Genomic DNA, 27,204 nt, shown 5'->3' on the forward strand with positions numbered 1-27,204 from the left:
GTGCCAGGGATTGAAGAGGGGTCAGCTGCATTCAAGACAAGCTGCTTAGCCCCTTGTACTATCTCTCCTGTCTGGTCCCTAATGTTTTAAAGAAACATTATATATATCTATACCTATATAAGTAAATTTGGGGCACACGGGGTAAGGTACTTGCCTTGAAAGCAGCCAACCTGGTTTGATCCCCAGTTCGTACCCCATATGGCCTCCCAGCCCTACCAGAAATGACCTCTGATAATTGAGCCAGAAGTAGGCCCTAAGCACTGCCAGGTGTGATCCATAGAAAAAAAGTTCACTGTATCAGGGTCAGAGAGATCATAGAGAGGTAAAGGTCTTGCATGCAGCTGACCCAGGTTTGAACCCCGGCATCACTGTGCACCACCAGCAATGATCCCTGAGCACAGAGTCAGGAGTAATACCTGAACATGCTTGGGCGTGGTCCAAAAACAAAAAGAAAAACAAATCCCAATACCAAAACACTCTTTTTCTCCCCCACTGCCAGAGATCCAACCCAGTGGGGCCCACATGCGAAAGACGAGCATGCAACTGAAGGGACACATCCCCAGCCCATTTGGTACCTGAATGATGCCTGGGGGTAGTAGCATGGTGTGGCCCCACTGCAAACCCCCAAATTTAATTTAAAAAAAGTTCTGGAGATGGATGGTGATGGTTGCACAACCACGTGAATGAACTTAATGTCACTAAATTATCCACTTAGAAAAATGACTGACGGGCCAGGGAGATAGCATAAAGGGCGAGGAGAGCCCATGTCATGCATTTGTGAAGCCAAGAGTTTTATTTCCTGCACCTCACAGCCCCTAGTGGCAGATATGGCCTAGGGGCCATCATCAAACACATTATTATCTTAGCTATGCATACCTAAATACCTAAACATTCTGAAGAGACAGCACAGGGGTTAAGGCACTTGCCATGCATACAGATTCAAGTTCAATCCTGGCATGGTCCCCCAGCACTGCCAGGGATCAGCCCTAAGCACAGAGCCGGGAATAAGCCCTGAAGTACAACTGGGTGTGAGCCAAAACCCAAAAACCAGGGGGGGGAAAAAAAAGGATCTCTATATACCATCTCCTCTATACACCACAGTATAAAATACATGAGTTTGATACATTTGTTAAATACATAATAAATAAATAATAATTTTTTTAAAAACGTGCTTATGGGTTTTGAGGGTAAACTAAGTGAACCCGGGTTGGCCATGTGCAAGGCAAATGCCCTACCCGCTGTGCTATCTCTCCAGCCCCGAAAATTCCCATTTTAAACCCCCAAAATTTAGAAATGTTGAGCCAGGAAGATAGCACAAGGGCTGGACCCCGAATCCTGTGTTGGGAGCCCTAGGTTCTGATGCCCAGCATCACTGAATGTTGAGTCCTGAGCCAGGACCAGCAGAGGCCTCTGCGGACCATCGGATACGGCCCCAAACAAAACACTAAAGATTCAAAACATCAAGACTCACAGCGTCGTCCACCCAAGTTATGCTGATGCACTAACCAACATGCAACAGAAACCATGAATCAATAATTCATAAGAAATTCAATTTAACACACCTTAAAGTTTGCTCTCCTGATTCCTGCATCTTGGCTTTTTTCACCTGCAAAAAAATATACACAAAAAACATCAATGTAATGATGGGCTAATTAAACCCCTAATCACTTATGTAGACATATACCCCCTTGGTTCTCATGTGGAGTTTTTTCTATTCAAAGAAAATGTACTTTTCAGATTCAAAGCAAAATGTTTACCAGAATTTTTACTCTAGGGAGAACACTAACCAGAATAAACTATCCAAACATGGACACAAACTAGTTTTAAACAGTAATTAGGGCAATTTGGATAACAGACATTTTTAAATTAATTTTTTATTATTATTTTTGGTGCATTACAGAGCCATTCATGACTGAATTTCAGTCATACATTACTCCAACACCTACTCCTCCACCAGTGTACATTTCCCAGCACCAGTATCCTCAGGTTCCCTCCCCATCACCCCCCCACCCGTTACCTGCCTCTTTGGCAGGTACTTTTTCTCTCTCTCTCTCTCTCTCTCTCTCTCTCTCCCCCCGCCCCCAGACTTACTTATTTAAATAAGTGCTTTTGTTTTTTTTGCTTTTCAGGTTACACCCAGTGACGCTCAGGGGTTACTCCTGGCTCTGCACTCAGGAATTATTCCTGGCAGTGCTCAGGGGACCATATGAGATGCTGGGATTCGAACCCGGGTTGGCCGCATGCAAGGCAAACGCCCTACCCGCTGTGCTATCACTCGAGCCCCCCATCTTAATTTTTATTTTGTATTCTTTATAGGCCTCCAAAGTGGCACTGGGGGTAACCATGTGAAGATGGTACTATTTGCATAGGTAAGATAATAATTTCCCAACAGTCACCATCCTCCCGTTGTTCATCGATTTGTGCGAGTGGACCCAGTAATGTCTCCATTATGACACTTGTTACTGTGTTTGGCATATCGAATACGTCACGGGGAGCTTGCCAGGCTTTGCCAATAGTGGAAGTTAGAAAGAATTTAGGCTTGGCTCAACCTCTCTGGATGAAAGCAATGTATTTACACTTTCATCTTGGAGCTGGACGGTTGCATCACTAACTCTGCTGACCATCTCTATACAATTATCCATACTAAGAATAGAGTCTGGAGCGATTACAGCAGGTAAGGCATTTGCCTTGCATGTGGCCAACTGAATTTGATCCTCAGCACCCCATATCCCGGAGCACTGCCAGGAGTAATTCTGAGCACAGAGCCAGAAGTAAATCCTGAGTATTGCCAGGTATAGCCCCCAAACAAACAAGCAAACAAAAATAAAACAAAGAATACAACAATGAAGAATCTTAATGTATGGTCTTAATTCTATTAGAGCCTCAAAGTAACAAACTTAGTTAATGGACTTCTCCCCCAAATAAGGTCCTGAAGCAAAAACTGGAAGTACTCCATAAAGACCTTAAAGAATTAAACCTTTCTCTTTGTATTACAGTATAAAAAAATACATACTCCTTACAAGAGTATGTATTCATTAATAGAAATAGAATAGCATTGTCCTCCCATTGTTCATCGATTTGCTCGAGAGGGCCCAGTAACATTGTGAGAATTGTTGTTACTGTGTTCGGCATATCGAATACGTCAGGGGGAGCTTGCCAGGCTTTGCCGTGTGGGTGAGATACTCTTGGTAGCTTGCCGAGCTCTCCTAGAGGGGCAGAGGAATCAAACTCAGGGCAGTCCCGTTGGTCCTACCTGCTGTGCTGTCGCTCCAGCCCAGAAATGGAATAACCAAAATTATTTCTACCAGTTCAGGTTAGGAGAATGAGTTAACAGCTACTTTTTTACCTTTCGTGATCTACCGTTCACCTTGATTTGGGTATTTATGTTCCCCTGAAAATTCCCTAAGTGCAGGTAAAATGACTCAAAGGATCCTGAAGAGCTCACTGGTTACAAAAGCACGTGTTCAAACAACGCCATACAGAAACAGACTGAGGCCAAGGGGATGGAATAAACACATGCTAAGTAAGTAGGTGGCCCCAGGTTTTAACCCCAACACCTCATGCTCCTGGGAGTACCACCAGGGCAGCCCTGAAATAAAGGGCTAAGGGTTACCCCTAAGCAATGCCCATTATAACTCCCAAAATTTAAAAGAACAAAAAAAAACCAGACCAAAAAAAAAAATGAAGTGAATTAAAAAATAGTGCAGCTACTTAGAAGAATAGTCTAGCAGTTTCTCAAAGGTTAAAGGTTACCTTATAATTCAACAATTCTATTCCTAGCTAAGTAACTAAGAGAAACTGAAAGTTCTGTCTCCAACAGAATGAAGTATACATTAACATTTAAATTGTCACAAAATAATCAAAAACTGGAAATCCCTAGATCTATGGATGATGATAAAATGCTAATGATGAAGATAACTATGAAAAATAAAACAAACCCATACAATATTATTTAGCAATGAAAGATAATGAAGTGTTGATATATACCAGAACATGGATTAACCTTAAAAATACTATACTAAGTGAAAAAAGCTTGTGACTACCTACTGTGTGATTTCATTTACATGAAATCTCCACAAACAGGTAACGCTTTAGACAGAAAGCAGATTAGCAGCTGCCTAGAGCTGGGAGGGAAAAGGAAATTCAGGCATGGCTACTAAATGGACGCTACTGCTGGTTACAAAACTGAGGTATATAAAAGCCCACTGAAAATCACTCTTACAAATTAAGTTAAAATGAATTACATCTCAATAATAATGTTTTATTGTAATTTTTTCTGGGATGTTATCACTAAAATCCACACAAAAACAAAAGAATTACCCACTGGTGAAGGGAGGGGGGACATTGGTGATGGGACTGATGTTGAAATATTGTATGCCTAAAACAACTCTTAGGAACAACTTTTAAATCGCATTATCTTAATTTAAAAAAATGTTTAAAAAGTGAGAATTACTGGTAGCTCATGAATTAAGACTTCTATTTGTGCCTCTGATAAGTAAAACAATCATTTGAGGGTCAGGGATGTGGCTCAGTGTGGTCACTCCCCAGCACCATAGAAGGGGGGAGGGGATATGTATATAAAATCATGCTCTGAATGTCATGGTCACAGTCACGGTACTCCCGTTGTTCATCGATTTGCTCGAGCGGGCCCAGTAACGTCTCCATCATGAGACTTGTTACTTGTTTGGCATATCGAATACCTCACGGGTAGCCTGCCAGGCTCTGCCGTGCGGGCGAGATACTCTCGGTAGCTTGCCAGGCTCTCCGAGAGGGGCGGAGGAATCGAACTCGGGTCGGCCATGTTGGCCGCTTGTAAGGCAAACACCCTACCACTGTGCTATCGCTCCAGCATATTACATACATGCTTTGAATGTAATAGAGCAAATGAACAAAAATAACCCAGCATATGAATTCAGAACAACCAGGTTGCAGGCTCATTCTTGAGAGTTAATTCAATGCACATGTTAATTTTTCTGCTTGTTTCCTCAAGAAAGGTACAACTATCTACTACTTAAGGCTTCTTTCTGTGAAGATAAAATTTAAAGAACAGTTTATAAAAGACAAAGTCTATACAATTGTTGAATTTTAGGGTTAGCACTCAAAACAAGAAGAAAAAGAGTATGGGTTTGGAAAGCAGCCCAAGATTTCTTTAAACTTCTCTTGCTCTAATTTTTCAGAGAGTAACTAACACTGGTTAGGCATCAAATTCATAAACGTTAGGTCTGCAGGACAGAACTATAGGCTGTGCTATTGCTCCAGCCCCTAAAATAATTTTTTTAAGCTTCACTCCTTTTCTAGGAGTGTTTTTATCTACAGCAGTGTTCTTTAATGGGAGACCTAATGACGTCACTGTGGCCCACATATATCAAGGGGGCCGGAGGTAAAAATCACATACACTTTTGATTGTAAGCATGTACCACCTCTCTTGTCTATGCTAAGCCAACCAGCCAACCTGCCTCCTCCCTCCCCTTCCTCCTTGTTTCTGGTTCATACCCAGTACTCGGACAGGATGTATTCCCAACTCTCTGTGCAGAGCTCACTCCTGGCTATGCTAGGGAGATCATGCAGGGATTAACTTGGGCCTCTTACATACAAAGCATGGACTCAATCATGACTGTTCCCAAACACCTCTGTCCCACCCCAGGCATTGCATATAGTTCCCCAAGCTTGGCCTGGGGTCAGTCTTGAGCAGAACCAGGAACATTGTCAGGTGTGGCCCCAAAACCAAAATAAATAAGGTTTAAGTAGAAAGGCACACATACATGCATTGTAAATATTTGTTTAAAATAAAATACGAAAGACTTATTCTGAACCACCACCTCCCGAGAAGTAATTAGTACTGGGCTTGGTGCATACTTTTTGAAAACATTTTCCTATGAGTATGTCCTTAAAACTTAGGTTCACAGCTGGGAATAAGGCTTGGTGATAGGACACATGTCCTCCACGTGGGAGGCCCTGGGTTTGATCACTGGCACCGCAAAATAAAACAAAACAAAAAACGAGTTTGGAGAGTACCTCAAATCATTATACATGAGTTTTAAGTGTTTTCTGTTTGCTAAGAAAGAATTTGCTTATTTCTCTGAACCCCAAATCAAGTCTAGTTAGTGCCTCCTGTCACTATTCAAGAGCTTCAGTTTGGACAGTTGGAGGTGCTTCAGAGTGGCTGAAAAAGATGAAGACCAAGGGATAAAAACTGAATGGTTTTAAAGAAGTGCTGGCCACAGAGAGAACCATCTCACTGCATAAAGTTTAGGGGTGACTGGCAATAGGGGGAAGTTAAAGACAGAACAGGAAAGTGAGATGACGGGATTAAGAAAACCACAGTTAATGATGCCATCGGCGACATTCATCTGTATCTATAGGCAACCGCAGGGTTAAAAATCTTGACTTGACTGAAACCCAGTCATGAACAACTTTGAAACTGTACCCTGTGGTGATTTGATTAAAAAAAAAAAAAAAGGAGGGAGTGGAAATCCTGGCTTGACGGGCCAGAGCCCTGCAACAGGTAGGGTGCTGCCTTGAACATGAATGACCAAGGTTTAATCCTAGGCACCATATATGGTGCCTGAACCCCACCAGCAATGATCCCTGAGAACAGAATCAGGAGTAAGTCCTGAGCACTGCTGGGTGTGATCCCCGAAAATAACAACAACAATAAAAATGAAGGCTTTATTATCAATTCAGAGTAGAATCATCTTTCCACTCAAAATCAGACCTCTAATACAGCCTGTGGATACTTTTTCCTCCTCAAAATCTGACATTTCTTCTTCTTCCTTGTTTTTTTTTTTTTTTTGCTGTTTCAGCTCTAGTTGGAGTTGGGTGTCAGGATCTCACCCAGTGTTGCTAGGGAGAGAGACCAGGCTTTTCACTCAGAGTTGGGGCGTGCAGGGCATGCAGTGCTGGGGACTGAAACCAGGGCCTCACTCCTACGCAAGGCATGTATTCTATCACTTGAGTCACGCCATGCATCCCCCAGTCTTACCTTTCTGGAGGGAGTCATACCTGGCAGTGCTCAGGGTTCGTGCTGGAGATCAAGGCTGGACTCTTACATGCAAAGCACGGGCTCAAGCCATTTGAGCCATCTCTCTGCTCCTTATTTTTTAACAGCTAATATGTATTCTATGCTTTCTTAGATTTTGTGTTTGTTTACTTGGCATTAATCACAGGGTGAAACCAAGGGTCTGTTTTTCATAGCCCCTGTGATTTAAAGCAGTGGTTTAGCCCGAGACTTCAGGTCTCCTGTGGGCCCCCAGGATATTCCAGGGAGAACACAGGTAAAAATCATGCAAATGGAGGGATTACAAGTCCAGGGGCAGCTATTAGGACCTGGAGGTCACAGGCAGGAAACAAGGTTTCTCAGCCTTTTCCCAGCCATGGGAAAAAGCTGTAGTCAAAAGCACTTAAAATAACCCGCTCTAAGCTTACACACTCAGCATTTCTCCTGCTCTAAATCCACCCAGGGCCAGACAGTGGCATCCAGTGACAATTCCCTGGAACTCTTCAAACTCAGAATCCTAAATTGTTCGCCCTGGCCTGACTCGCAGAAAGTCCACTCAATGCTGTGTGGCCAGCCATGCTCTCCTCTCCCTCCTCCCTACTTCCTCGCCAACACTGACACTTCCCCCGAGGCCGTGATGTCCCATACCTCTCCAATCTAAGGAAACTAGGTGACACTGGGCTTTGCTTTCAGCCGGAGTGCATGCCTGGGCATGCAGAGGCCCCAAGGTGAGTATGGCACTCATGGTCCCTGGGCTCAACAGGATTGCGGCCCTTGGCGGTCCCCAGCACATTAGGTCTGCACAGCACAGCACTGAATGCTACTGAGCCAAAACAGATCACGGGGACTGAAGAGAGAACAGCGGGGATGGTGCTTGCCTGACCTACAGCCAACCTGTGTCTGATCCCCAGCATTTCATATGGTTCCCCAAACCTGTCAGGAGTGGTTCCTGAGTGTAGAGCCAAGAGTAACCCTTGAGCATTGTCTGGTGTACTACCACCCCTCACCCCCCACCCCCAAAACAAAAAAACCCTAAACTAAACAGAACATGACAAAATTCCTAGCAGGTCACCAACACAACTTATATGACCTTATGAACTAACAATACTAATTTTATAATAGTATGTCAATTCTTCAATCTTTGGTAACTATGGCTGCATTTTTTTTTTTGGCCACACCTGGTGGTGCTCAGGGGTTACTCCTGGTGGGCTCAGGGTACCATATGGGGTGCCAGGGATTGAACCTGGGCCGGTCGTGTGCAAGGCCAGCACTCTATCTGCTGTACTGTAACTCCAGCCCTGACTGCATTTGTCTTACTACTTTAAGAAAATCCAGTAACAATTTTTCTTGGTATATTTAGTCTCTTTACTTCATTATTTAGTTTTACAACTAGATATGTTACTTAGGATCATTTTTTAAAACTGAAACCACAATTACAAAGTTATTCATGATTGAGTTTCTGACATACAGTGTTTCAGCATCCCCCAGTTTCTCTCCCGGCCTCCAGCACGCCTTTATGGCATGTGTTTTATATCTGCTCTCAGCACTCTGTTCTCTTCCACAGTGACCACATTCCTCCACCAACGTACCAACGTCATGTTATACCCTTCCCTGGACTACTCCTTTACTCCAGTCCCCACTCCAGTGGCAGGCTTCCTCCTGGAAACCAGTTCTTATTCTCTTTTTTCTATTGCTTCTGGGCATTTGTTATTCTCCTGTTATGTTTCTTTCTATCCCACATAGGAGAGAGATCACTCTGTTTCTGTCCCTCTCTCTCCTCTTACTACCTTCACTCAGCCTGACACTCTACAGATAAAGATCTTTTATGGAGTCGGGGGACCCACACCCATGATGCTCAGGGGTTACTCCTGGCTTTACACTTAGGAATTAGTTCTGGCAGTGCCCGGGGGACCACATGGGATGCCGAGGATCCAACCTGTGGTGGCCGAATGCAAGGCAAGCACTCCACTTTCTGTACCACTGTTGCAGCACACGGGATCATTTCTAACCCTACCATTTCCTTCATTTTAAGTCCTACCAGGGATATATGGTAGGACTTTTAAAATGACCAAATGTTTCAAAAGATTGTTTCATCGATTGTATGCATCTTTCTAGTTTAATATGTATCTTAAGTGAGAGAGCTTAAAAATACAATAATCACCAAGTATGCATTTCACAATATAAAAAAATATTAAAACTATATTAAAGAAAATCACTTTTTTGGAAGTTAACTACACTTGTTTGTTTCAGGTGCATACGTTTCAGGTGCATATCATCAAAAATCAGCATCTATGTGAAGATGTCATGGTTTTAAGAGAATCCAATGTTCATGTTTCTCTTAATTTTTTCCTTTTAATATAAAGATGAAAACTTGAATATAAAAAGTAAACCCTATTTTAAAATCTCAAAATTTTCTAGGTTGAATTTTATACAGAACAGTCTATATGTTTTCTCATATTTTCTCATAATATGAAATTTAATAAATTCACTCAATGGTAGTATTTTGTTAGTTTTCATCTGATTTTAGAAGGGAAAAAAAAAGCCTCAAAACAAAAGTAAAAATAGAAGTATCTTTTAGAAGATGATTATTACAGCCTTCCTTTTAAGCAACTGCTGTGTGGGCCAAAAAGAAAAATCACTGTTTCTTTGAAAAGTCAAAAAAAAGTGATGGTAAAGTAATAAATTCATACTACTTAGGGACACTTAAAATTATTTTAAATAAAGAAATATAAAATTCAATATAGTCTCTAAGTCTTATTTGTTACTTAGATTTGGCCAGGGGTTCCAATTTTACCATTTGTTAAGTAAGTCAGGGAATTTAGGAAAAGATAAAACTAAATTCTCTAGCAATAGCAATATATGGATAAAACTTATTTTCTCAAGACTGTAAAAACATTCCTTGATTTTTTTCTCAAAACTGTAAAAACATTCCTTGATTTTTTTAAAAAAGAGACATTTACAGTAAGTATTTTCTAATGCTAAGTTTTCTAAGCAAACTCCTTGATTTAATATTTAAGTCAGAAAATATTATTCAGCAACAAAAACACTCTGCTTTCCTAGAGGGAAAATAATAGATTATTTTTATATTTATTTTTAATTTGGAAGCTACAGTATAACAGAATAATGTTTAAAGCCTCATAAGATTAGTTTTTTGCAATCAATTCTCAATTGTTAAAAGAAATACTTACTGGTTGCTCCGGTAAATCTTGCTCTTCTTCCATGAGGACCAATACTTCTTTATTATGCTTATGTGAAGAGATTGCAAGCCTCTCTCAGCAGTCTTCACAATCTGTTTATGAAAGAGTGGGGAGTCAAAGCTTTATATATTCTTAGAGCATTATCATCCAGGCCATCAGAGAGTAAACTTTTCAATATTTTGCTACCCCCGTGCTTTCTACGTGAATTCTAATCTCAAAATCTCAAATTCTGAATCGCAATGGCTATCCAGAATTGACATGCTGCACCAAGTCGAAACCAGCGTACACAAGGACTTTCATTAATACCATGCAAAAACCAGTCCATAGAAGCACTGCTTAAAACAAGGTCACTGTAGTACCTAAAAGCTTTAAACATTTTACAATGGTAGCCATGTGCAGATAACTGAAACCATTTTTCTCCTAGGAGTAGAGTCACACTAAAAAAATGACAAAAAATAGTCTAGCAAGTGATGATAACATCTACCCTGCTTTAATGTGAAACATTTACATAACTTAACATAGACACACAGAATAACTTTAAATAGGACAAACTGGAACATCACCTAAATATGTATATGCATCTCTCTCTCTCTCTCTCTCTCTCTCTCTCACACACACACACGCATATATATGTAAAAATTGAAAGAAAAACTGGGCTCTTCTGAGCTATTCTATTAATGACAATGAAAAAGTGAAACTGAATTTTAGAATTAAGAAAAACTATTCACATAAAGCTAAGACCCAATTTTATTCTGAAATTACAAGTTCAATTAAATTTACTACCATGTCAATTATTTAAGCAAAATGTTTACCTTCTCAGACCCTGTTCTTCCTGTCCAGATTTTCAAACTAAAAGAGAAAAAAGAAAAAATAGGACTCTTAAGTCCCACAGTTACTAGTAAGAACATCTTACTAAGCATGCCCTCCCTTTGGCAAGAAAGACATCAAAAAACTAAATTCATTATAAGTCTACAAAAATCTGCATTTCCATTTAAGAAAGTGAAACGAGCCCTTTGTGTACTGAATGTCTGCTTATGTTTTTAATTAAGGTCACACCTATTTTCATTTTTCTACCAATCACTGTAACCAACTTTACCTATGAGCTATAAAGCAAGATCAGAATTTTATTTCGGAATGAAAACAGATGAAATATTTCAATTGTGCCAGTGTTACCAGTACTCTACTTCTTTTGCTTTATTTTACCTCAGTTAAATACAACAAACTAGGTTTTTAGAGCCACTGGCAAAGAAAGCACATGTAAGGGATACAATTAGGGCAAAACTGCCCCACTCCGATACAGCTTAAACTCCTTGCCCTCATCTAGACTGATGAAGAAAAAAAAGTTTAAAGGTCAGAGGACTTAATGCACTCACGTGTAGCTCATAACCAGAGCCTCAAAAGCTAAACTCTCATCCTACATGACGTAGATAACAAGTGTGCAGAATTACAGAGGATGGTTTGAGGGCTCACGGGCGTCGTCTTCTCTGCACTTGTTTTGTTCTACTCAGAAGAGCAAAGTCAATGTGACGTGAAACCGATTCACAGCCATGAAAGATGAAAATTATTAAGTTTTAACAGTAGTGTTTTAGGGGCCCCAGGGCCACACCTGGAGCACCCTGCCAAATGGGTCAGATGGTGCATGCTCTGGCCAGAGATGCAGTGCTACTTGGTCCGGTGGTGCTGGGCCTCTCCGGGTGTAGGAAGGACATGAAGACCTGAGATATAACTCAGGTCCTTTGTCATGCAAAGCATGTACCCCTGACCACCCTAATATAGGTGGCATTGTTATCCTGGAGAAAAAGTGATTAGGCCTCGGAGACGGAAACTTTTGCTTGAAAACAGCAACATTCCAGGTTATAGCCAAATAAAGTAGAGTATCAAAGAAACTCAAGGCTAGTGAGGACTATCAGTGTCTTGTAGTTATTACTCTTGCCTTGCACATGGCAGACCTGGTTAGATCTCCCCTGTACCATATAAGGTCTCCCAGCCCTGCCAGGAGTGATCCCTGAGCACATAGCCAGGAGAGGGCCTCGAGCTCCGCTGGGTTTGAATTGAAAAAAAGAAAAAGCGAAAAAGAAAAAAAGAAGAGGATGAAATGCATAGAAAAAGCCACAAAGAATGAAAGAAAATAGGGAGATGAACCCTCTTCCCCTGGGGCTGGAGCGATAGCACAGCAGTAGGGCATTTGCCTTGCATGCAGCCAACACGGCCGACCGGAGTTCGATTCCTCCGCCCCTCTCGGAGAGCCCGGCAAGCTACCGAGAGTATTTCGCCCACACGGCAGAGCCTGGCAAGCTCCCCGTGATGTATTCGATATGCCAGACACAGTAACAACAAAGTCTCCAATGGAGATGTTACTGGGCTCGCTCGAGCAAATCGATGAACAACAGGAGGACAGTGACAGTGACAGTGAACCCTCTTCCCCAAACATAAACAGAGCTGTTCTGTAAAGTTGGGTACCCATCTTAATTCTCAGACCCTGTGAATGTTACTTTATTTGAAAAAAAATGTAATCATGGTGCAGACACTACCCTGGGTGGGCATAAAAGCTGTAGCATATCCATGCATGTAAGAGAGAGGCACAGGGAGAGTTCATGCACACACTGAAGACAAGACAGCGTGAAGATTGCTGCTGGTAGCTGCACAAGCCAGGGAGCAGGAAGGGCAAGGGATAGATTCTCCCTCTAAGGCTGTGAGTGCAGCCCACACCAACTGATACCTTGACTTCAGAATATGGGTTTCTAGAACTAGGAAATGATAAATTTCAGTTGTTTTAAGGCTCCAAATTAGTGATAATTTATAATGGTAGTCATAAGAAACTCACATCACTTAATCACTTAACTTCCCGTTAGTCGTCGATTTGCTCGAGCTGGCACCAGTAACGTCTACATTTGTCCGTGTCGCATGCTAGTGTAGCCCAATGGCATCTGTTCCCTCCTGGAACATGAAGGGCCTCAAACCGATCGTTCATGACCTTGACGAAGAAGTCTGACCATCTGGAAGGTGGGCGGCCACGCAGTCTTTTGACATCCCGTGGAATCCAGTTGGTAACAGCTCTAGTTCAGCGGTAATATTTAAATCTCATTACGTGACCAGCCCATCTGATTTTTGACACCTTGGCAAATGAGACAGCGTCCCTGATTCTTGATCGTCGACGGATGTCAGAACTCCAGATTCTTTCTCTCATTTGAGTGAAATGTGATATTCCAAGCATAGCTCTTTCTATTCTTCTTTGGGAGATCTGAATAGCGTTCTCATCTTGTGTAGGGCCCAGGTCTCTGAGGCATATGTTAATGCAGGAAGAACAGTGGAATCAAAGAGATGTGCCCGGAGCCGGAGGGTCTTCGTCCTCTTAGCTATTTCTTCGACGCTCTTGAAGGCGTTCCAAGCCACTCTCTTCCTCCTGCGCAGCTTGGGTGCCAGGTCATTTGTCATGTTGGCCTCTCGACCTAGGTACACATAGCTGTTGCATTCGGAGATGGTCGTTCCATTGAGAGCGAATGGGGCGTCAGGAACAAGGCTGTTTCTCATAAACATTGTCTTCGTAAGATTCAGCTGTAGTCCTACCTTTCCACACTCACGGTCAAAGTTGGCCAGCATTTGTGCCGCTTGGCTAATGTTTGGTGTTATTAAAACAATGTCATCAGCAAAGCGGAGGTGGCGTAGTTGCCGACCATCTATCTTCACTCCCATTCCTTCCCATTCCAGTCGTCGCATGATGTTCTCGAGGGTGGCACTGAAGAGTTTCGGTGAAATGGTATCACCCTGCCGCACCTCTCTCTTGATATCAATGATCACTTCTTTGTAGAATGGTGAGATCCTGGTAGTGAATCCGCAATACAGCTCACGGAGGATCCTGATGTATTGGGCTTGAATGCCCTGATTGGCTAGGGCTTCAATGACCACTTCTGTCTCAACAGAATCAAAGGCCTTCTTTAAATCAATGAACGTTAAACAGAGCGGCATCTTGAACTCCCGAGAAACCTCAATGAGCTTGGTTATCGTGTGGATATGGTCGATGGTGCTGAATCCTTTGCGGAATCCGGCTTGCTCGCATGGTTGTCCTTCATCTAGTGTTCTGCCAATCCTATTTAGGATGACTCGAGTGAACAACTTGTAGATGACAGACAATAGGCAGATCGGGCGATAGTTGCCAATGTCATGGATGTCTCCCTTCTTGAACAGTAGTACGGTCCTGCTGGTTTTCCATTGGGACGGAACCTTGCATTCAGACAGGTAGCGAGTGAAGAGCCGAGCCAGTGTATTGATGAGTACTGACGGCAGGTTCTTCAGGTGTTCAGGTCTGACCTTGTCTGGGCCGGGTGCTGTTTGTTTCTTTACCGACGAAATGGCGTGTCGGATTTCGGAAGGGAGAACGTTGGGAACAACATATCCATCCTGTGGAATTTCGTATGTCGGCAAATGGACATGACTGTCGAAGAGATTTGAGTAGAAGTCATGGATAATCTTCTCCATTGCCGTTCTGGAGGATGTGATGGATCCATCAGGACGTCGGAGGGCAGTCATCTTGGTCTTGTAGTTGGCGAAGGACAGGCGGGCGTTACGAATACTTTTCCCGGCTTCTGCCGCATCTACCAGTACTTCTGCTCTTCTCTCTTTGAGGTCTTCCTTGATCGCATCTCTGCACTGCTTTGCGATCTCAGAGTTAGCTTGTGGTTGCCTGAGGCATGCGCCAAACCATGCTGGCGAATTAGCTCAAGAGTTTTCGAAGATAGGCGATTTTTTGTGGCTATCTCTCTCTTGGCGTTCCTCGCACATTCATGGAGGTGCTGAACCAGTCGATCGTATTCCTCGTCAATGTTGTCAACAATGGCATCTTCCCATGTTGCCGCAATAGTACCAAAGAGTTCCCAGTTGGTGGTCATTCTGGGAGTTCTCTTTTTGAACTTTGCAGCCCTTTCTCCCCGCTCTGTGAAGTAGAATTTTGCACGAAGGAGACGGTGGTCCGATCCCATTCGAAATTTTGGGACAACAACGACATCGGTCAGGCAAAACCGTCGATTGAATATGATGTGGTCTATTTCGTTGTGGAATCGTCCACCGGGAGACTCCCATGTCCATCGTTTAGATTCTGCCTTCTGGAACTGTGAGTTACCATGAATGGTCTTGGTCGACATGATGAACTCAGACAGTCTCTCACCCTGTTTGTTCCATTCTAGGCCATGGGTCCTGATGTGAAGTTCTTCAGCTGATCTTCTCGGTCCTATCTTGGCATTAAAATCACCCACAATGATCTTGTAGAAGGTGTGGTCTTCTTTATAGAACTTCTCTAGCTCCATGTAGAGCTTCTCGATTTCTCTTTCATCATAATGAGATGTTGGTGCGTAGACAAGGAAGATAGAAACTGCAGGCAGTGAGCCACATCTATTCAAATGTAAACGTCCGATTCGGGTTGTTAGGCATTTGAATGAATCAATGCTCTTGGCCAAGTTTGTGTTGACAAGGACACCAACGCCTCCAACACCTCTAAGAAACTCACATATCTAATAAGAAAACTAATTTTGCTTTTTTTTTGTTGGGGGGGGCAGTTGGGGCCACACTTTGGGGTGCTCAGGATTTACTTCTGGCCAGGACTGAGGGACCATATGGAGTGCGAGGACCAAATCTTAGTCAGCCGTGAGTAAGAAAAGTGCCTTACCCACTGTATATGTCCAGCCCCTGAATTTGATTTAATTTGTTTTGGCTATCATGTCTCTGCTTGGGTTTGCTGAGTATCTGGTCATTGAATAAAATAGCACACACCTATCAAATAAAAAAACCCAAAACCCACTACCCATAACAACAAGAAAAGAAAAAAAAACCCTAAAGCTAAGAAGTGAGGGGGAGAAAAAAAAGGTAAATAACAGAAAACGAAAGAAAAAAATATAATTAAGCATATAACTGTGGGGCTGGAGAGATAGTACAATACTTGCCTTTTATATAGCGGACCAAGATTTGATCCCCAGCATCACATATGATTCATATATGAGCGCATATATAAGCATCACCAAGAGTGTTTCCTGAGCACAGCTCAGTGTGGCCAAAATACCAAAGCTAGGGCTGAAGCAATATACTGTGCGTAAGTCACTAGTCTTGCATGTGGGTGACCCTTGTTAGAACCCCAGCACTCAATATGACCCCCAAGTAGTACCACAGCTAATTTCTGACAGCAGAGCTAGGAGTAATGTCTGAGCACTGCTAGGAGTAATTCCTGAGTGCAGAGCTAGGAGCAATGCCTGAGCATTGCTAGGTGTTGCCCCAAAAACAAACAAATCAACCAGCAAACCAAATACCAAAGCCAAACAAAAAACTCAAACCCAAAACAAAAGAACAGGGGCTGTAAAGAATACAGCAGGTAGGGCATCTGCCTTTCATGCAGTCAACCACCCATAGGCTTTTTTGTTTTTTTAGGAAAAAATGTATTGCTAGAGTTAAACCTAAAAAACATGTTGTCCTTTCCCAATTAAACGTACTTATCTAACAATCTTGGGCAAACAATCTTAGGAAAAGATTGAAATTTTCATTTTTCTATTTTGTGCTAAATGTTGTAGTTCTCTTGCTGCTTTTTTTGTTTTTGGCTTTTTGGATCACACCTGGCAATGCTCAGGGGTTACTCCTGGCTCTGCACTTGGGAATCACTTTGGCAGTGCTCTGGGGAATCACCTGGGATGTCAGGCCTCAAACCCAGGTCAGCTGCATGCAAGGCAAACACTGTACTACTGCTCTGGCCCCTTGCATTTCTCTCAAAGTAATTTTGTGATGACTTAGAATCATATATTGCTTTATAAAAATACTTACTAAACATTTCATTTTAAATTTTGTATAGTGTAATGAGCACTGTAACAAGAACTACTCCTGAGTGTAAAACCAGGAGTAACTCCTGAGCATCTCCAGCTGTAACCCAAAAACAAATAAACAAAAAATCCCAACTCGGATCAGAGAAAGGTATTAGATACTTAGAAATTTTTTAAATTATTTATTCATTATTATTATTTTGGACTTGGGGGGAGGGAGTCACACCTGGCGATGCTCAGGAGTTACTCCTGGCTCTGCATTCAGGAATTACTCCTGGCGGTGTTCAGGGGACCATATGGGATTCCAGAGATCAAAACCAGGTTGGCCACGTGCAAACACCACCGGCACTATCACTCTGGCCCCATTATTTAGGAATTTTTATCATTAGAAAAATATATCTTCAGAAACTTGGCGGGAGTTCCTTTTTTGTATGTCAGTACTGGGGATGGAATCCACAGGCCACATGCCTGCAAAACATGCGCTCCAGCCCACTGATCGAGCTCTGTGCCCCAGGTTGGCCGTTTTTATAAAGCTAAACATAGTACTAAAGCTGTAGCACAGCGGGTAGGACGTTTGCCTTGCACGCAGCTGACCCGAGTTGATTCCTCTGCCCCTCTCGAGAGCCCGGCAAGCTACTGAGAGTATCTCGCCCTCACGACAAAGCCTGGCAAGCTCCCCATGATGTATTCGATATGCCAAACACAGTAACAAGTCTCACAATGTTACTGGGCCTGCTCGAGCAAATCGATGAACAATGGGAGGACAGTGACAGTGACAGTGACCTCTGAGTTATTAATCTATCGAACTGTTGGTTGTTCCTCATTGTGTAAAAAGGCTTTCCCAGCCAAGTCAGTAATAAGAACCTGAGAAATCCAGTGGGTGTTAGAGCTGTATTTTGTCTCTCAGAAACAACTCTCCAGTCATGTACATCAAATTTTCTAACCTGTAAACAGCAGCATATCGAATACACAGCGGATAGCTTGCCAGGCTCTTCCGTGCGGGCGGAATACTCTCGGTAGCTTGCCAGTCTTTCCGAGAGGTATAGAGGCTTTTGGGGTGACCTCTAATCACCCTTGTAGGTGTTACCATATTTGAACCCTATCAAATATGGTACGACAATTCCAGAAGACGGGTATTTAGTGTCTTATGATGTGTCGCGCGGCCGCTTGCGGCCGCGCGGGTCCGGAAAGCGTCCTGGAGTGTGGCGACGGCTGGGTAGTGGAAGTAGTGTCGAGAGTGGAAGTCTGCCAGTGGGATATTTATCTGGGTAGGGTGGGTCTCCTGTGCACAATTCGATCCCTGGGTGGTTGATGGAAGCAGACAGGGCAGGGTAGGGTGGGGCTCCTAATTAGAATCCCTTTGTCACCTGTGGTGGTGGGAGCAAGCAGAGAAGCTCTGTCCCTGGGTCCGCCGAGCCTGGAGTCCAAGGTCTCAGAGAGTTCCGCTTACCTTGTTCTGTGGGTCTTCAGTTGTGCGTGGGTCTCGGCCGGAGCGGCCGCGCGGGTCCGGAAAGCGTCCTGGAGTGTGGCGACGGCTGGGTAGTGGAAGACCAAGATGACTGCCCTCCGACGTCCTGATGGATCCATCACATCCTCCAGAACGGCAATGGAGAAGATTATCCATGACTTCTACTCAAATCTCTTCGATAGCCATGTCCACTTGCCGACATACCAAATTCCACAGGATGGGTATGTCGTTCCCAACGTTCTCCCTTCCGAAATCCGACACGCCATTTCGTCAGTAAAGAAGCAAACAGCACCTGGCCCAGACAAGGTCAGACCTGAACACCTGAAGAACCTGCCGTCAGTACTCATCAATACACTGGCTCGGCTCTTCACTCGCTACCTGTCTGAATGCAAGGTTCCATCTCAATGGAAAACCAGCAGGACCGTACTACTGTTCAAGAAGGGAGACATCCATGACATTGGCAACTATCGCCCGATCTGCCTATTGTCTGTCATCTACAAGTTGTTCACTCGAGTCATCCTGAATAGGATTGGCAGAACACTAGATGAAGGACAACCATGTGAGCAAGCAGGGTTCCGCAAAGGATTCAGCACCATCGACCATATCCACACGATAACCAAACTCATTGAGGTTTCTCGGGAGTTCAAGATGCCGCTCTGCTTAACGTTCATTGATTTAAAGAAGGCCTTTGATTCTGTTGAGACGGAAGCGGTCATTGAAGCCCTAGCCAATCAGGGCATACAAGCCCAATACATCAGGATCCTCCGTGAGCTGTATTGCGGATTCACTACCAGGATCTCACCATTCTACAAAGAAGTGATTGTTGATGTCAAGAGAGGGGTGCGGCAGGGTGATACCATTTCACCAAAACTCTTCAGTGCCACCCTCGAGAACATCATGCGACGACTGGAATGGGAAGGAATGGGAGTGAAGATAGATGGTCGGCAACTACACCACCTCCGCTTTGCTGATGACATTGTTTTAATAACACCAAACATCAGCCAAGCGGCACAAATGCTGGCCGACTTTGACCGTGAGTGTGGAAAGGTAGGACTACAGCTGAATCTTACGAAGACAATGTTTATGAGAAACAGCCTTGTTCCTGACGCCCCATTCGCTCTCAATGGAACGACCATCTCCGAATGCAACAGCTATGTGTACCTAGGTCGAGAGGTCAACATGACAAATGACCTGGCACCCGAGCTGCGCAGGAGGAAGAGAGCGGCTTGGAACGCCTTCAAGAACGTCGAAGAAATAGCTAAGAGGACGAAGAACCTCCGGCTCCGGGCACATCTCTTTGATTCCACTGTTCTTCCTGCATTAACATATGCCTCAGAGACCTGGGCCCTACGCAAACAAGATGAGAACGCCATTCAGGTCTCCCAAAGAAGAATAGAAAGAGCTATGCTTGGAATATCACGTTTCACTCAAATGAGAGAACGAATCCGGAGTTCTGACATCCGTCGACGATCAAGGATCAGGGACGCTGTCTCATTTGCCAAGGTGTCGAAAATCAGATGGGCTGGTCACGTAATGAGATTTAAAGACGACCGTTGGACTAGAGCTGTTACTGATTGGATTCCACGGGATGTCAAGAGACCGCGTGGCCGCCCACCTACCAGATGGTCAGACTTCTTTGTCAAGGTCATGAACGATCGGTTTGAGGCCCTCCATGTTCCCGGAGCGAAGAGATGCCATTGGGCTACACTAGCACGCGACAGGGACAAATGGAGACGTTACTGGCGCCCGCTCGAGCAAATCGACGACTAACGGGAAGTTAAGTGATTAAGTGATTAAGTAAACAGCAGCAGATAAGGCTCAAGTGAATAGTACAGAGGGTAAGGAATTTGCCATACACGCAGCCTACCCTGGTTCTATCCACAACATCCCATACGGTACCCTGAGCACTGCCAGGAGTAATTCCTGAGTGCACAGCCAGGAGTAAGCCCTGAGCATTGTAGGGTGTAACCCCCAAAACAAAATGAACAGTAGATATCAGACTAAGCTTAAAATTGTCATTTATAACACTGGAGCTAATAAATCAAATACTATCTATTTTAGTTTTTCTGTCCTAGCCCTCTGTGAAATATTTCACCTATTTTCCACAGTGTGCACATGTAAAAGGGTTGAATACTGATTCAGGTGACAGTCATCTGAATTTTTTTAAATACTTAAAAAAATTTTTTTAAATACTTAAAAAAAATTTTTTTTACATGTAACCACCTTCAAACACTCTCTTCCTATCTGAACTCATGAAATAATTGGTAAAAGTGGTAAAGGATTCTACCTCGTTGCTCAGCTATTAAAAGGAGATCTATACAATATGCAATATTCAGAAGCAATTACAACTAAAATAGAAGCTAATCTTCATTGAATAAAAGACAGAAGAACAGAGGGAAACAAAACAAAGGGGAAAAATATACCCAAGAAGAGAGGTAGGGAGGAAGAGTGATTGTGAGCTTGAGAGAATGCAAAAACTAAAAAGTTGCATAAAATTTAGAAACACGTTTCATGATAGATTTTAACAGCAAGCAGAGGGCCTACAGGAACAGTAGCAAAGTGGGTACAAAACTTGTCAAGCGTGCTTGCCTCTTAGTAAGGTATGTTAGCATCAGAAGAGACATCGGGATTCAGAATCAAAGCATGTGGGTCTATTAACCTAACAGCTTATAGATTTCTTCTAACTATAGATACATTTTGAATTTATATGCAAACTCATTTTTAAATCTTTCAATAAGTACAAACATTCGCAGGACTTTGCAGTGCCAGGAACTGGAAGCAAAGCTCCCACAAGCAAACATGTACTCTTACCCTCTGAAACATCTCTGCAGACTATTTTTTTAAATTATGATAACTAGACATACAATTATATTAGTTTAGGTTTACAAATTGAAAATTTTAGCTTTCTAAATGAACTCCAGAGAAGTATTTTTAAGTGTTTGGGGGCCACACGTGCTGATGCTCAGGGATTCCTCCCCAACTCTGAGCTTTGTTCTTTGGGATTGTTCAGGGAACTATGTGGTGCCCGGGACTGAGCTAGGACTGGCAGCAAACTTGGCGTGCATCATCCCCCCATACTATCTCTGTGCATTAAATCCCCATGATTTATTCCATAAGCAGAAGTTACCTGTTAAGCAGCTCTACCCACTTCACCCACTCCCTATACCCCTGCCTCCCACAACCTGAAATGTGTTGAGTTCGGTTTTTCTTTTCTTTGTTCCAGTTTTTAGGCCACACTTGGGAAGAGTACGAAGTGCCCGGGCCCAAACTCAAGGTTCCCATACACAAAGCACATGCTCCTTTGGGCCATCTCCCCAGAACAGGTTCTGTCTTTCTCTTCTTTTTCTTAGTGCTGGGAATCTAATCCCGGGCTTCATATATGCAAAGCATGTGTTCTACAACTGAGCCTCACCCCAGGCTCCATGTTCAATATTTTAAATCTATATGTGAGTTTATAAAATATTTCTGACTTAATTCGCTTGGCACCATCAAAGTCCATCTTTGGTGTGACAGATGAAAATAATTATTTTTTTATAACAAAAATAATTTTATTGCTGCATACAAAATTTGACTATGATCACATATGCCTACTATGTTAAGCTTCTGGCATTAAATTCATATATGCATTCTGTATTAAACTTCTGAGGGAACTTCATGCCATCTTCTGTAGTGGCTGCACCAAGTTACATCCTCACCAACCGCACACAGATTTCCTTTCCTCCATTCTCTCACCAACACCAACTTCTTGTCTTGACCACCGTAGGTGTGAAGGGATATTTCACTGTGATATGATTTGCATTTCCCCGATGACTAGTAGTGGAAAGAACTTTTTCATTAATTGTCTGTTCAGATCTATTCAGATACCTTCTCCATTTTTTTTTTTTTTTGGTTTTGAGGCCACACTTGGTGGTGCTCGGGGCTTACTCTCATGGGCCACCCCTGGTGGTGCTTGGGGGACCATTTGGTGTGCCAGATATAGAACTTGGGTGGGCTTTGAGCAAGGCAAATGCCCTACCCACTGTATTACTGCTTGGGCCCCTTTGTCCATTTTTTTTTAACTGAACTATTTTGCTTTGCTGCTAATATGTTCTGTATAAGTTCTGAGCCTGGGGAGAGCTCAGAGGTAGAAAGTCTGCGTTGCTGGCAGTTTTTCTTTTTTTCTCATTTTTTTTTATTAAGACACTGTGATTTACAAAGTTGCTCACAATAGAGTTGTTTCAGACATTCAATGTGCAACACCAATTCCACCACTAGTATCCCCAGAGTTTCTGCCATCCCCAGCCTGGCCCCTAGGCAGGCATGTAACAAATTTATTTCATATTGCTTGCTCCAATATATCTTAAACGCAAAAGAAATTATCAGAAGATAAATCAACAAAAGTCCATTTGTAATGATTAACTGCTATGATTTTAATCTATTTATATAAGAAAATTCAGATCATCTAATACAATATAGTATAGTGCCTATTCTCATTTACATAAGTAAACTTTCAACTCTGGCCTCTAATACATACTGCATTAAATTTTATTTTGTACTTGGTCCTTATTGCAATAATTATCACATCTTTCCTAATGAGGCTTTTTCTTTCACCACTTTGGCAGGCATATAACAAATTTATTTGACATTACTTGGTCCAAAAAAACTTGAAAGAATGGCAAACTTAATTTATTAGAAAGCAAATAAGTCAACTTGTGATGATTGCTATATGTTTTACCCTTTCATAATCTAGTAGAGAATAAAGAGGCACCATTAGGTCATACTTAATGCCACATGAAGGGAAGTTTCTTCTGTCCTTTAAAGGAGCTCTTTTAAGACTTCTTGCAAAACTGGTTTCAAGGCTATGAATTTCCTAAACTGTTGCCTGTCCATGAAACTCTGAATAGTTCCTTCAGATCTGAATGATAATCTAGCTGGACAGAGTACTCGTGGTGAGATATTCAGTTCATTGAGTTTTGGGACTATATCCTTTCATATTCTTCTGGCATATAGAGTCTCATTTGATAGATCTTCTACATATCTTGTGCTTTTCTTTACACATAAATTCCTTTTTTTGATCTTGCTGCTTCCAATATTCTGTCTCTGTCTTTAGATTTTGTTATTTTGAGTATAATGTGTCTTGCAGTTTTCTTGACTGGGTCTATTTTCAAAACTGGGGCCCTGCAGGCCTCTTGATTCTAGGTGCCTGTGTTCCTCAACTTTGGGAAGTTCTTAACGATTTCTTTAACTATTATTTCTTCACATTTGCCTTCCAGTTCTTTAGAGACTGCAATGATTCTTATGTTGTTCCTCTTGAACTCATCCCAGATTTCTTAAGTATAACATCTGCCCACATGCCCAGAGCAATCCCAGGGGCACTGCTGAATGTGAACCCTGGCACCACAAAAGTGTGCAAGCAAGAAGCACAGTTCAAAAGATGTGACCCCTTGCCAGAGCGATAGCACAGCGGGTAGGGCATTTGCCTTGCACGTGGCTGACCTGGGTTCAATCCCTGGCATCCCATATGGTCCCCCAGTCACCGCCAGGAGTAATTCCTGAGTGCAGAGCCAGGAGAACCCCTGAGAATCATTGGGTATGACCCAAAAAGCAAAAACAAACAAACAAAGGTGTGACCCCTACCGAGGGAGCACTGCAAGTAAGTATGTGAGCACCATCGTCAAGCATGTGATGAATGCACTTCAACCAAATAATGCGTGAGCACAATAACCAAGTACAAACCCCAGAGAGCACCACGATCACTCAATCGCACGTTTATGTGACAGCAGTCATCACCACAACAAAGGGGAGGAGCCAGGAACTTGGAGTGATAGTACAGCGGGTAGGGCGTTTACCTTGCACACGACGGACCCGGGTTCAATTCCCAGCATCCCATATGGTCCCCTGAGCACCACCAGGAGTAATTCCTAAGTGCAGAACCAGGAGTAAACCCGAGCATCGCCGGGTGTAACCCAAAAAGCAAAAAAAATTTACCAAAAAAAGGGTCTGTGTTAATAAGAAAATGAGCCTAAGAGAAGAAGCCTGAGAAGCAAGAATCAGAGAATCAGAGCACACAACCTTGCAGCACTTGACCAGGAGTTTGAGAAAGCAAGAAATTGACAAAATTTGGTTTATATACACAGAGACATTAAGTCACTGTCACTGTCACTGTCCTCCCGTTGTTCATCGATTTTCTCGAGCGGGCCCAGTAACGTCTCCATCATGAGACTTTGTTGTTACTGTGTTTGACATATCAAATACGTCACGGGTAGCTTGCCAGGCTCTGCCGTGCGAGCGAGATACTCTCGGTAGCTTGCCGGGCTCTCCGAGAGGGGCGGAGGAATCGAACTCAGGTCAGCCATGTTGGCTGCGTGCAAGGCAAACGCCCTACCGCTGTGCTATCGCTTCAGCCCAGAGACATTAAGAATAAGAAAATATATGTTTCAAAGTTGGCAAAACCCTCCATGACATTGAAGCTAATGGTATCTTCAAAGATGTCACTCCACTAGCCAAGCAAGTGAAAACAGAGATAGACAAATGGGACTATCTTAAACTAAGAAGCTTCTGCACCTCAAAAGAAACAGTGACCAAAATACAAAGACAGTCTTCAGAATGGGAAAGGATATTTGCCGAATACACATCCGAAAAGGGGTTGATATCAAGGATATCCAAAGTACTGGTTGAACTCCACAAGAAGAAAACATCCAACCCCATCAAAAAATGGGGCAACGAAATGAACAGAAAGGTTCTCGAAGAAGAAATTCGAATGGCTAAAAGGCACATGAAAAATGCTCTACATCATTAATAATCAGGGAGATGCAGATCAAAACAACAATGAGATTATCATTTCACGCCACAGAGACTGGCCTACATCTAAAAGAACCAAAAGCAACCGGTGTTGGCGCGGATGTGGCCAGAAGGACCCTCCTTCACTGCTGGTGGGAATGCAGACTGGTTCAACCCTTTTGGAAAACAGTATGGACGATTCTCAAAAAATTAGAAATTGAGCTCCCATTTGACCCAGCAATACCACTCCTGGGAATATACCCCGAAGAGGCAAAAAGGAATAGTCAAAGTGACACCTGCACTTGTTTGTTCATTGCAGCACTGTTTACGATAGCTAGAATCTGGAAAAAAAAAGCTTAGTGCCCGAGAACAGATGATTTGTTAAAGAAACTTTGGTACATCTACACAATGGAGTACTATGTAGCTGTTAGAAAGGATGAAGTCATGAAATTTACATACAAGTGGTACTACATGGAAAGTATCATGCGAAGCGAAATGAGTCAGAAAGAGAGGGACAGACATAGAAAGACTGCATTCATCTGGGGAACATAAAGTAACAAAACAGGAAACTAAAACCCAAGAATAGCCAAGATAAATACCAGGAGGTTTACTCCATGGCTTGGAGGCCAGCCGCAGACTCTGGGGGTAAAGGCAGCTCAGATAGAGAAGGGAGCACCAAATAAAGGGTGTTGGGAAGATCTGCCCAGGATGGGAGATGCATGCTGAGAGTAGACTATAGACCTAACAGGACTGCCACTCAATGCCTCTTTTGCAAACCACAGCACCCAAAAGGAGAGAGAGAACAAAAGGGAGTGCCCCGCCACAGAGGCAGGGTGGGATGGGGGGATGAGAGGTGGGAGGGATACTGGGATTAGTGGTGGTAGAGAATGGGCACTGGTGGAGGGATGGGTACTCAATCATTGTATAACTGAAACCCAAGCACAAAAATTTGTAAGTCTACAACTGTACCTCATGGTGTTTCACTAATAAAAATTAAAAAAAGAAAATATATGTTTCCCCCAGGCAGGTTATTAAATGAAATTCTCCAGGCTTTGCTAGGGATAAGCACCAGGTGCTCAAAACAGAGTAAGGAGCAGGAAATTGATGAATGTCCCAGGTACCCTTCTATTCTTTATATTTATCCATAGGGAGACTAGTATATATTTTGGGGGTGGGGGAAAGAGTGTCTTTTTGGGTCACACCCTGCAATGCTCAGGGCTTACAACTGGCTCTGCACTCAGGAATTACTCCTGACTGCTCAGGGGACCATATGGGAAGCCGGGAATTGAACCCACATCGGCCACATGCAAGGCAAACGCCCGACACACTGTACTATTGCTCCAGTCCCAATTTCTGAAACTTCTAAGCATTGTGATTCCCTCATTTAGTTTCTCCATTGATCCAATCTTGCTGTTTCCTTTCAAAAATTCAATGAAGTCTCAGCAGCTGATGGAAACCCCTTGTTACTATCTTAAAAACAAACAACAACAACAACAAAACCCCTAAAGCATACCACAACTATGTTTACCGCAACATGCATACTATTTACATATTTACTAAATAGCCAAGATCTGGAAACAGCCAACATGCCTAATGCCTGGTAAATGACCTGGTAAATGGAATACTATTCAGCTGTAAGGAAAGATGATATTTTGCCTTTTGCTAGAACATGAATGGAACCAGAGAGAAGCATGCTGAGTGAAGTAAGTCTGAAGGAGAAAAACAAATATTAGATTATCTCACTTATAGATGATATATAGAGAAAGAAACCAAGGGAACAGACAACATCAAACAAAATGAAACCCTTTGCCTCTGACCACAGAACAGGTTACGCGGTTGAGGGAGTGTGCTGAAATGGTCCCAATCAACTGTGGTAGAGAATATTGGTACTTTGGTGATGAGTTTGGTGTAGTTATACCCCAAAAACATACAAACATTTGCACTCATGTAAACCACGACCTAAATAAAAAGTAAATAATAAAAAAAACC

At 42.9% G+C, this 27,204-nt stretch overlaps 1 protein-coding gene across 4 annotated transcripts in view; it reads right to left on the minus strand.

The window, feature by feature from the left end:
• The window catches only part of EYA3 (EYA transcriptional coactivator and phosphatase 3), a 97,995-nt gene that overhangs the window by 61,571 nt on the left and 9,220 nt on the right, over positions 1-27,204 (minus strand). For 2 of the 4 annotated variants that reach the window (XM_056123334.1, XM_056123335.1), the window contains exons 2-4: positions 11,007-11,043; positions 10,186-10,286; positions 1,563-1,606 (exon numbers count right to left, since the gene is read on the minus strand). In XM_056123334.1, the coding sequence (XP_055979309.1) occupies positions 1,563-1,606; positions 10,186-10,218 (77 nt within the window). In that variant the 5' untranslated portion in view covers positions 10,219-10,286; positions 11,007-11,043. The remainder of the gene's footprint in view (positions 1-1,562; positions 1,607-10,185; positions 10,287-11,006; positions 11,044-27,204) is intronic. The other 2 variants (XM_056123336.1, XM_056123333.1) reach the window with 1 other exon arrangement.

Source organism: Sorex fumeus, unplaced genomic scaffold, assembly GCF_029834395.1.
Source record: "Sorex fumeus unplaced genomic scaffold, SorFum_2.1 ptg000047l, whole genome shotgun sequence".
Classification (NCBI taxonomy): Eukaryota; Metazoa; Chordata; class Mammalia; order Eulipotyphla; family Soricidae; genus Sorex; species Sorex fumeus.